Source organism: Pezoporus wallicus, unplaced genomic scaffold (assembly GCF_028554395.1).
Source record: "Pezoporus wallicus isolate ANWC-B61680 ecotype Strahan unplaced genomic scaffold, APGP_CSIRO_Pwel_v1 contig_8714, whole genome shotgun sequence".
Lineage (NCBI taxonomy): Eukaryota > Metazoa > Chordata > Aves > Psittaciformes > Psittacidae > Pezoporus > Pezoporus wallicus.
This window is the reverse complement of record NW_026635695.1, coordinates 1,853,185-1,863,265: the sequence shown is the minus strand read 5'-3', so window position 1 is coordinate 1,863,265 and position 10,081 is coordinate 1,853,185. Positions and strand designations below refer to the sequence as shown.

General features: G+C 60.2%; 2 protein-coding genes across 2 annotated transcripts; one reads left to right on the top strand and one right to left on the bottom strand.

Moving 5' to 3' along the window:
- The first annotated feature begins 3,273 nt into the window (after positions 1-3,273).
- DALRD3 (DALR anticodon binding domain containing 3) lies at positions 3,274-4,488 on the top strand. Its single transcript, XM_057397370.1, has 5 exons — positions 3,274-3,335; positions 3,644-3,726; positions 3,818-3,941; positions 4,046-4,104; positions 4,193-4,488. Exons 1-5 carry the CDS (start codon positions 3,293-3,295, stop codon positions 4,358-4,360), a joined length of 477 nt encoding a protein of 158 aa, XP_057253353.1. The 5' UTR covers positions 3,274-3,292; the 3' UTR covers positions 4,361-4,488.
- A 724-nt stretch (positions 4,489-5,212) lies between these two features.
- On the bottom strand, positions 5,213-10,068 carry WDR6 (WD repeat domain 6). The gene is made up of 6 exons (XM_057397338.1): positions 10,001-10,068; positions 7,509-9,930; positions 7,089-7,184; positions 6,781-6,897; positions 6,482-6,600; positions 5,213-6,367 (listed from the first exon to the last, which is right to left on the bottom strand). Exons 1-6 carry the CDS (start codon positions 10,065-10,067, stop codon positions 5,877-5,879), a joined length of 3,312 nt encoding a protein of 1,103 aa, XP_057253321.1. The 5' UTR covers position 10,068; the 3' UTR covers positions 5,213-5,876.
- Between the last annotated feature and the right edge of the window lie 13 nt (positions 10,069-10,081).

The following is a 10,081-nucleotide window of genomic DNA, read 5'->3' as shown; positions in this document are numbered from 1 at the left end:
TCCAGAACACCACCGGTCAAAACGGGAACCCTTTACAGCATTGACAATAGCCGCTCTCCTGATCATGGGGGGTGCGGGAGTAGGCACAGGGGTAGCATCCTTAGCGCACCAAAACAAACGATTCAGCGCCCTAAGCATGGCAGTGGATGAAGACCTAGCTAGAATAGAGCAATCTATCAGTGCATTAGAAAGTTCGCTTAGATCGTTATCTGAGGTCGTGCTACAGAATCGAAGAGGGTTAGACCTAATGTTCTTACAAGGGGGAGTATGTGCAGCTCTGAAGGAAGAATGTTGTCTGTATGCCGATCACACTGGCATAGTGAGAGATACTATGGCCAAACTACGGGAGAGACTAGAAAAACGAAAAAGGGAACGGGAGGCGGAACAGAATTGGTTTACATCCTGGTTCACCAATTCACCGTGGCTTACCCCTGCTAGGGCCGGTTGCAACAATCCTGGTAGCATTGATTTTTGGACCCTGTATATTGAATAAGCTGATGTCATTTGTCTAAAGCCGTTTGGGAAAGGTTAACATCATGCTCACAGAACGCCAACAGTTGCTTTAGGAACGCTCTTATTCAGAATTTTTGGTCTATCACCAGTTATACCCTGTCTCTCTCTGCTATCACTTGTTTCACGTGCCTTGCCCGATGCGCTCTGCATCCCTATTTCAAGCATATATTGCGTTTGCAGAAACTGTTTTCAGTGTAGCATAAACCATATACTGTTGTTATACCCAGCTAATTTTATTAAGCATAGGGAGGGGGGAAATGTAGGCAGTTAGGGCCTGGCGGCCGGAAGATATTGCGTTGTACGGAAAGATAAGAGCCCCCCCTGTTTAATAGCCAATAGTATGTAGCTTGTGATGTAAGCAGCCGGATGTGACGCTGTAAACCCAGAGTATATAACGCTGTGTTGCGAAGTAATAAACGCCATTTGCCGTCCACCACACTGGTGTCTGTGAGCTGATGGCCTGAGTGGCCTGGGGTTGGTCGCCGTGCCGTTCCTGAACCAGGTCGCCACGCCTTGCAAAGGCAACAGGGCATCTACCATCTCTCTGGGCAGCCTGTGCCAGGATTTTACCACCCTCATTGTAAAGAAGTTCTCTCTCACATCCAGCCTCAATCTTCCCTCTTTTAGCTTAAAAGCGTTACCCCTCATGCTATCGCAACAGGCCCTGCTAAAAAAGTCTCTCTCCGTCTTTCTTACAGGCCCCTTTTAAGAAATGAAAGGCTGCAATAAGGGCTCCTCGGTGGCTTGTCTTCTCCAGGCTCAAGAAACCCAATCCTCTCAGCCTTTCCTCAGAGGAGAGGTGCTCCATCCCTCTGATGGTCTCTGTGGCCCTCCTCTGGACCCTCTCCAACAGGTCCATGTCTTTCCTGGCTGTTAGGCAGGGCTCCAGAGGGCTCCAGAGCTGGATGCAGGACTGCAGGGGGGTCTTACCAGAGCAGAGTAGAGGGGAAGAACCCCTTCCCTCCACCTGCTGGCCACTCTCCTTTGGATGCGGCCCGGGACATGGTTGGTTTCTGTGCTGCAAGCGCACACTGATGGGTGCAATAGGAGCTAGAGGAAGAAGGAAAGATGGGTGAGTTGAGTGCCACTGGGTTCTTCCCTGGTGACGGCAAAGAGGGGGAGGAGGTACCTGTGCGGTGGGATATAATGGTTGATGCATTCACCCTCCATGGCACAGGGGAGATGGAACCTGCGGTCGCAGCCCCGCTCTCACCACACACGAAGCAGTCCTGGAAAGAGCACAGCAGCCCCCATCAGCGGCAGCCTCAGGGCCTCCACAGCAGGACCCACACCTCAGGGGCAGGGCGCGGGATGTGCCCAATACCGGGTCACAGGCCACAGATCCGCCTGGCAGAGCAGGGGCTGACTCATGCTAGGGAACAAAGACCTCGGTTCACAGTGACGCTGTGCATGGCCACAGCCCTTTGTCCAGCTCTACTCGAGCACCGCTGCTCGGGAGTGCCTCCGAGCTCATCGTGCAATCCCCCTGAAGTGCACAGCCTGCTTCAACCATGCCCATATCTCGCATCTTCCCATTCACAGCGGTCAAGAAGGGGCAGACAAAGTACTGGTGCCGAGTTTTCTTTCGCACCCTCGATACCTTCTTCTTTTCTTCACTGCCTCAATACCTCCTTCTCTTCTTCAGTGCCTCGATACCTCCTTCCCTTCCTCAAAATCCTGTCATGCTTTGTGGAGCATCAGTGCCTGAAGCTGAAGGGCTTTGTGTAGCAGCCAGTCCTGTTGGGATATGAACCCAATCTGGATGTGCTTCTTGGTGAACCTCGTGTGCAGCAGCTCAGTGTGACAAGTATGGAGGAGAATGGCTGCAAACAGGCCTTTTCCCTTGTTTTCCAGTTGTTTTTATAGAAAATAAGGGGGTTTTGAGCCAAATTCTGTCCTTCTCTTATTTTTCTTTTGTCTGGTTTGAGCTCGGGGCAGACCCAATGATGCATTTTTGGGGGTTTGTGTAAACGCTCGTGTTCTGTTCTGAGTGTTCTGCTTCCTTCCAGTGATGGAGAGGAAGTTGCAGTCCATGGTTGATGTCAGCAAGCTTCTCTGAATGTACAGTGAGTAATCCTGTGGCTCTGCAGCAGCAGCTGGATCTGCTCTGGAGGATTCTGGATCCAGGACCTCACACAGCTTTGCAGATGAGGAACCTCCCACCCTTCTGTCAGACCCAGCATCCCTGTGCTCAACTGGCCTCCTTCAGTCCCTGCACTAGATGAGCTTTAAGGTCCCTTCCAATCCAAGTAACTCCATGATGCAGACACAGCTGGAACAGGGCTGGCTTTAGCCCAGTTCAATACTACATTTTGGTGGAGCTTCAGAGTGTCTGACCCCTGCCCTAGCCTCTCTCTCTCAGAAATACCTCACCTGTGGGCCAGTGAAGGTGACAAACCCTCATCACCCACTGGGGCAGACCAGTATCTCCAGCAAGTTGGTGTGTAGCAAGGTGCCTGCTGTGTTGCTCTCTTGCCAAGGCTGCCTGTGCTCTACTCACCCCATTGGCACGCAGGCAGCCACACTGATTAAGCTGATGAGCACGGAGAGTTCTGTGCAGTCCCTTTAGTCTGCTTTTCGTGGCCTCAGGGCTGGAGCTGCTCAACCCCAGTCCCAGTGTCCTCCAGCAGCGCTGTTTCTGTCACCCTCAGTGCTGCCAGGAGGAAAGGCAGCAGCAGGAGCTGGGTGCTGCTGTGGTGCAGGGTGGCAGGTGCTATCGACCCTGCGGTGAGCTGTGTCTGTGAGAGCTTGTGTTCCTCCCAGGCTCCAAAAGCGCCAGATGCACAAAGCCTCTGTGATGAAGTACGGGGAGCTTGCACAAGGTGAGGGTTTGCTCTGCAGCTCCACACATGGGTGCTGCTCCATTACCATCTCCACCACTCCTCTGAGTCCCCCCTTGCTGCGTGGTGCTCCCTCTCCCCTCCATGATGGACCCAGTGCTGACCGTGCCTGGGGGAAGGTGTGTAATGTTCCACAGCACAGAGCAGCACCTGCAGATGGGGCCCAGGGCTGGTGTGGTGGTCCCCAGCTTCCACTGGAGCTCTCTGGCTCTGGAAGGGGGGTCCTGCTTGGGTGCTGGGGGTGATGGTTCATGGGAATGGAATGATCTGTGCTAATGCCAGCTCCAGAGATGAGGCCTGGACTGAGGTGATCGATACCCTCACAGCGGCTGCCGTCAGGTTTGAGATGCTGAGCACTGCTCACTGCAGTCAGGTAGGACAGTGGTCTGTACAGAGATAAGCCATGACAGAGACATGCACACAGCAGTGGAGCAGCCGGGACTGTGACTTGTCTCTGCCCTCAGATCACCCTGGACCTGGAGGACAGCAGCACCTCCACCAAGGGAACCAAGAGCGGCATTTTTGTGATGTACAACTGTGCCTGGCTGGCCACGCTCTTCGACACCTTCCAGCAGGCTGTGGAGCAGGGTGAACACCACCTGCATCCCTCATGGCCACTGCGGGGCTGTTCCTCACACCTGGAGCCACAGCGCTTTTTTAGGCATGAGAGCAGCTTCCCACCTCCTTTCCAGGCATGTACCCACCTTTGCCACCACCCTCAGAGCTGAACTTCTCCTGCGTCCGTGAAGAGGTGAGTGCTGATAAGGGGAATGTGGGGATTAGCTCTGGTGATGCTACTGGTTGGGAGGACCCAGCCCTCTGACACAATCCTTTCACAGGGTGAATGGCTCCCACTCTTCAACTATCTTTTGCCCTTCCCTGAAGTCATGCAGCAGGCAGCACAGCTGCCCACCCCCACCAAGGGGATCCGAATCACAGCCCGCACAGAAGCAGTAAGTGCACATGCCATAGCACTCATGGGTGCTGCTCCACCAGTCCCAGCCTAGGGCAAGGCTACCTGCTGGCCAGGTGCTGCCCACTGTTGAGCAATGCAGGGGGAATGCCAAGGGGAGATTGCAGCACCCCTGGGGCTGCTCCTGCTGTGCTTGGGGCAGGGAAGGGCTGCCAAGGCCAGCCAGACCCCACCAAACCAGCAGAAACTCTGCCTTGCAGGTATGCAAGTTCCTGATCCAGCTCAGCATGGATTTCAGCTCCTACTACACCGGGTGCACACCCTGAGGGTGAGTTGGACGTCCCAGCCCTAAAGTCCTGTGGCTGCATTCCATGTGTACAGCAGCCACATGGAAAACAGGCTTTGGAGTGCCTGTAGCACAGTGCAGCCCTGCACCAGCCCCTCAACGATCTGTACACAGGGGAGAGAAGCAGCAATGCCTCCAGGGCCAGCCTGTTGAAGGACCATACAGCCACCAGCCCCAAGTCACTACTTTTGTCCCCACAAGCTGTTCCCTCATCTCTTTGAGCAGATGTTTGCCTGTCTCCTGCTGCTGGCAGCAGTGCAGGACATGTTCCACAGTGCACTGGGCACACTGCACCTCCCACCCCTCAGCCAAATCCGAGACACTCCTCGAGAGCCATGTCAGAGCGTGACAGGCACCAGAACACTCCACCACAAGGGAAGGACGAGGGCGCATCCTCCCCAGAAGGGTGAGGGGCTGCCCCACTGTCAGACAGAGGGGTCAGGACATGCCTCAGACCATGAAGTTTGGGCATTAGGCTACCTGCACCTAGTGTGCCGTGTCCAACCAGAAGGGAGGATGCTGGAGTGCCCTGTAAGCCAGACAAGGGAGTACTGGGAGAAGCACCACCAGGGACCACACACCACAAAGCCAGGCACCAACTGTGCTTCCTTCCAAGCTGTTTATTGAAGGTTGCTTCTTGCTGGCAGGGAGCTCCTGAGGCTCATGGCTCCTGTTGATGCCTGGGCCAGGCCCCGACACTGGGGTCCAATACATTTGTTGCTGGACGAATGCTCGTGTGTGTGCCTGACTCTAACAGAGCACTGTGTCCCATGTGGGGCTCTAAAGAATCTGTCCCTACTTGTGTCAGTACAGTCTCCAGCACTGCAGGGGCAGGGCTGCTCCACAGGGCCCTACCTCAGAGACCACAAGCTGCAGCCTGCCACGTGCTGCACCATTGCCTTGTCTTGCCCTCCTGCTGCCCTCAAGCACCCTATTGAGCATGTTCCTCTATGGGATTAGGGCTGGAAAGCCTGGACATGGGTTCCTCTCATCTTGGGGTGGACGAACTCCTCCTGGGCAGGGTGGGCTGTGAACCCCACTCCTCCTTTATTGCCTGGGGAGCTGCAGCTTGTCCAGGAGGGGTCACCTCTGCTTTGCCCCCTGAGATCACCAGCCTTGAGCACTGCAAAATGTGGCTGTGCTGCCCTCAAGGAGCCAAATATACCTGTGCCCTCAAGGGCACATCAGCATGGAGGGTGGCACAGAGGCTGCGGTAGTGGGCACAGCACAAGTGCAGGAAATCAACTGGGCCACACTTGCCCTCCTACTGGGGAGGCTCTGATGGAGGGGGCTCAGGGGGGATTGTGCCACGCAGCATCTCCAGCCCCACCCCGCAGAGCACACAATAGAACCACTGCTCCCCACCAGCCTCCACCCCCTCCCAGCAGTCCAGCTCGGCCAGGTCGGGCACATGGAAGAAGGTTGTGCTGAGCTCTTCCAGCCCGCCTGGGCCACGCTGCCACAGAGTCAGGCGCTGGTCCACTGAGGCAGAGAGCAGCAGGTCTGGCCGCAGCACCCGGATCCCCATCACATGCGCAGCATGGGCACAGGGCTGGGCCACCCGCTCCAGAACGTGCAGGCAGGCCCCCGCCATGGGGTTGTCCCCATCTAGGGTGACCTCCAGCAGGCAGATGTGGATGGAGCCATCATCGCTGCCGCTGGCCACCAGGTACCGTCCCTCCAGTGTCTCATAGATGTGCAGGCTGTTCACACCACAGCTATGGGCCATCACAGTGAGCAGTGGGGCTCCCAGCGCTGGAGAAACAGGGTCAGTAGGAGAGTGATGCTCACCTTGGTCATAGGGAGCAGGGGAGCCACCAGTGTGGCATCTACAAGAGGCACAGCAGAGCCACTGGCCAATGCACTCACCCAAGGGCTTCACCTCTCCCTCTGCTTCATTCAAGGCATCCACTGCATCCGCAATGGGGCTGGTGATGTCCCAGAAGGCAATGCTGCCGTCAGTGGCTGCGCTGCACAGGAGGTGCCTCCTGGAAGGGAGGTGTTGGGGAGCCTCTGGCCACAGCCCTGAGGGTCCCCACTGAGATCAAGGGAAGCCGAGCAGCCACAACAGGCTGATTTCACCCTTCCCTCCACCCGCTGCCACCCCTGCAAAGACCAGCACTTCTCCCCAGAGCCCCATGGGCTGCAGCGCAGCGTTCCAGGTTCACCTCTCCCCTCCTGCCCGTGTGTGCAGGAACGCCTCCACCTTCAGCACGCAGCGCTGGTGGTGAAACGACTCTGCCACCAGCACCAGCTTCCGGGCGGCCTCCAGCAGCCTGAAGAGCCTGCAATGGAGCAGAGGACAGTTGGATGTGCGAGACGAGGACTCCCTGCACCTCTGCCTCCACTGCCCACGGTGCACTGTCCTGTTCCTGGCTCAGAGCAGGCCACATCTGTGGCAGCAGCCTCCCCTGTAGTGCCTGCTCCTCTCCGGTCATCAGCCCCAGCTCTGCTCTCCCTCATGACAGCTTCTCACCGGACCGATCCATCACTGCAGGCAGCAGCCAGGAACTTCCAGGGACTCGGCATCTGCTTGGTGCTGGTCCCAGGTATGACCGAGAGGGACATATACCTGCAGGAAACACACAATGCTCACCAACACCTCAGTGATGCCTGTGGCCTAGGGTACAGGAGGCCCAACTGAGCAGCCCAAGCCTAGCACAGGACACAGCTCCAAGCACTCAGAGGAAGTACAAGGAAAGACCAAGGCTTTCTCTAACCCCTAAAGCCCCTCAAGGCTCAGCCACTGGACATAGGACACCAGGGATGAGCACAGGAAGCCACACCATGTCCTTCTGCCCGCAGCCACACAGAGGAGGTATCCCAGTGCTATACCCAGCACTCTCCTGGACCATGGTCACCGTTAACCCCACCTCAAGCAGGCCCTGAGCATCACCTTGTCTCCGGATCCATCTTGACAAGCTTGTGCCTGTTCTTCTTCCGCTCCCAGTGCTCATCCAGCCGGTGGGAAGCCACGTGGATGACCTGGCAGCCAACAGCACCTTCGGAGGCTGGGTCCGCAGCACACAGCAGCCGGTAGCACTCAATCTGTGCCCGGCCCCCCGCAGAGAAGAGCAGGGTGGACAAACCCTCATCATCAAAGCCCTCCTCACCAGGTCCCACGGGACCAGCCAGCACCAGTGCCCTCACACTGGAAACATGGTCACTGAGCCGAGTGAGGGGCACAGCAGCCTGGGAGCACTCACTGAGCACCAGAACACAGGCCGTGGTGTCCTCGCTGCCCGTGACAAAGATATTAACGGCAGCACGGCCGGGCACCTCCACCGCGCCGAGGCGCCGCACGCAGGTGATCCCCCGCCCGTGCAGTGATGGCAGCAGCACCTGCTGCTCATGGGGCTCAACCCCACGCTGGTACAGCAGCACATCTCCACACTTGATGAAAGCAACGACCTCGGCCTCGGGGCTGCTGCAGTAGCTCCAGGAGCGGTGCCCCCCACCGCAGGGGATGCAGTGGAGGTTCTCACCCATCCGGCTGCTCCACACCAGGAAGTTGTCAGCATGAAAGCCCAGAACCAGCAGGTCTCCGTCTGCAGTGAAGCGCAGCTCCTCAATCCACTGCAGCCCTTTGCAGGGCCTGTGCTTCCACAGTACCTCCAGCTGCTGGTCCTGCACACGGAGCTGCCGGTACACTCCGTCTCGGCCCGTGCTGTAAATGTAGCCCCCATGGCAGGTCACTGAGGTAACTCCGGTCTTCCCGTGAAGCCCAAAGAGCACCGACAGCGGGGCCTCGAGGGGAAGAGCTTCTTTGTGTGACAAGCAAGACAGCTCCAGCTCGCGGCTGGTATCCTCATAGACCGGGTTGGTCGCATTCTCGACAACCAGGTCAGTAATGCCATTGGCAATGCTGGCGCTTTCCACAGCCTGTCCTGAGGACCTGCTGCACGGGAAGAGGAGGAGGGACCCCCGGCGGTCCCCACAGAGCAGGAGCCCTCCCTGCGGCAGGAATGCTGCACAGGTATGCCAGCGCTGCTTGCAGAGCGGCAGCAGGTACCGTCCCATGACCTGTACGCGAGGCGCCCGCCCAGGCCGGTGGGTGACATCCAGCCACAGCATCTCTCCGTCGGGCCCGGAGGCCAGCAGGGACGAGGCACCGGGGAGCAGCCCAGGGCGGGGGGCCCAGCACAGCCCGCGCACGGCCCCTTCGAACAGTCTCAGTTCGGTGGCGTCCCCGGGGCAGCTCAGGGCGAACAGCAGGAGTCGCCCATCGCCACCGGCCAGGGCACAGAGCGTGTCCTCCCCACTGGGCAGCGGGGAGGCCGCTAGCAAAGCGCGGGGCCCGCCGGCACCGGGGGGCAGCACTGGAGCCCAGCGCCCCGCCGCCGCCTCGTAGGCCGCCAGCCCACCCGCCTCGCCCAGCACCAGCACCCGCCGCGGCCCCGCCAGCACCACAGACCGCGGCCGCAGCGGGGACCCCAGCGCCACCACCGGAGCCGCGGCCGCCCGCCGGGGCCGCCAGAGCCGGACGCCGCCGTCGTCGCCGCCCGTGGCGAGGCAGCCGCCGGCAGGACGTAGCGCCAGAGCGCGCAGAGCCCCGCGGTGACCGCGCCGGTCTCGCCACACGTCGCCACCGCCGTCCCACTCCAGGCAGGCACCGTCCTCACCGGCGCTGACCGGGCACTGACCCCGCAGCACCACGGCGGCCACCCGCGCACCGTGCCCGTAGCACACGAGCAGGCAGGAGCCGTCCCCAACCCCGTCCCCGCCAGCCAGGTCACCCACAGCCCAGAGCCGCACGCTGCGGTCCTCGGAGGCAGAAGCGAGCAGCCCCCGCGGTGCTGAGTAGCAGAGCGCCAGCACCGTACCACAGTGCCCGCACAGCCGCCGCTGCGGGACCTGGGACGCCGCCACCCGCCACACCACCACGGTCCCCATCGCCGTCCCGGCCGCCAGCGCCAGCCGCGTCCAGCCCGTGCCCGCCAGCACGGCGCAGCGCAGCGCCCCGGCCCCGTCGCAACTCGACCGCCGCAGCCAACACCCGCCGCCCCGCCACTCGTACAGCGCCACGGCTCCGCAGCCCAGCGCCAGCACCAACCGCCCGCCCGGGACCCACCGCGCCTCCCACACCCGCGCCCGCAGCTCCCGCGCCTCGCCGCCGCCGCACACAGCCAGCCGCGCCCCTCCGGCCCGCACAGCCAGCACCGCCAGCCAGCGCCCGCCGAACACCGCCACCCGCCCCGCCGCCGCCCCGGGGCCGCGGTCCGGCCTCAGCCCCAGCACGCTGGCCTCACGCAGCACAGTCCTTCGCGCCGCTGTCCCGCCTCCGCTGAGCCGGAACGCCACCACCTCCGGGCCCGTTCCTGTGGGACACCGCGTCAGCCTCCGCTGGTCCCGCTACCTCCCGCAGCCCCAGCCGGTCCCGGTGCTCACCCGCCAGCAGCACACCCCCAGCGAACTCCAGCGCCGTCACCGGCGCCACCAACGACACCGACTCCATGTTAGCAAAGGCAC

Bases quoted from the DNA above. Each gene is read 5' to 3' on its own strand.
- DALRD3 (XM_057397370.1), top strand. From the start codon at position 3,293: ATGCACAAAGCCTCTGTGATGAAGTACGGGGAGCTTGCACAAG. The intron at 3,336-3,643 runs GTGAGGGTTTGC...CCAGCTCCAGAG, and splicing joins GTACGGGGAGCTTGCACAAG to ATGAGGCCTGGACTGAGGTG. The intron at 3,942-4,045 runs GTGAACACCACC...CCTCCTTTCCAG, and splicing joins CCAGCAGGCTGTGGAGCAGG to GCATGTACCCACCTTTGCCA.
- WDR6 (XM_057397338.1), bottom strand. From the start codon at position 10,067: ATGGAGTCGGTGTCGTTGGTGGCGCCGGTGACGGCGCTGGAGTTCGCT. The intron at 7,185-7,508 runs GTGATGCTCAGG...TGTTTCCTGCAG, and splicing joins AAGATGGATCCGGAGACAAG to GTATATGTCCCTCTCGGTCA. The intron at 6,601-6,780 runs GTGAACCTGGAA...CCTCCCTTCCAG, and splicing joins ACACGGGCAGGAGGGGAGAG to GAGGCACCTCCTGTGCAGCG.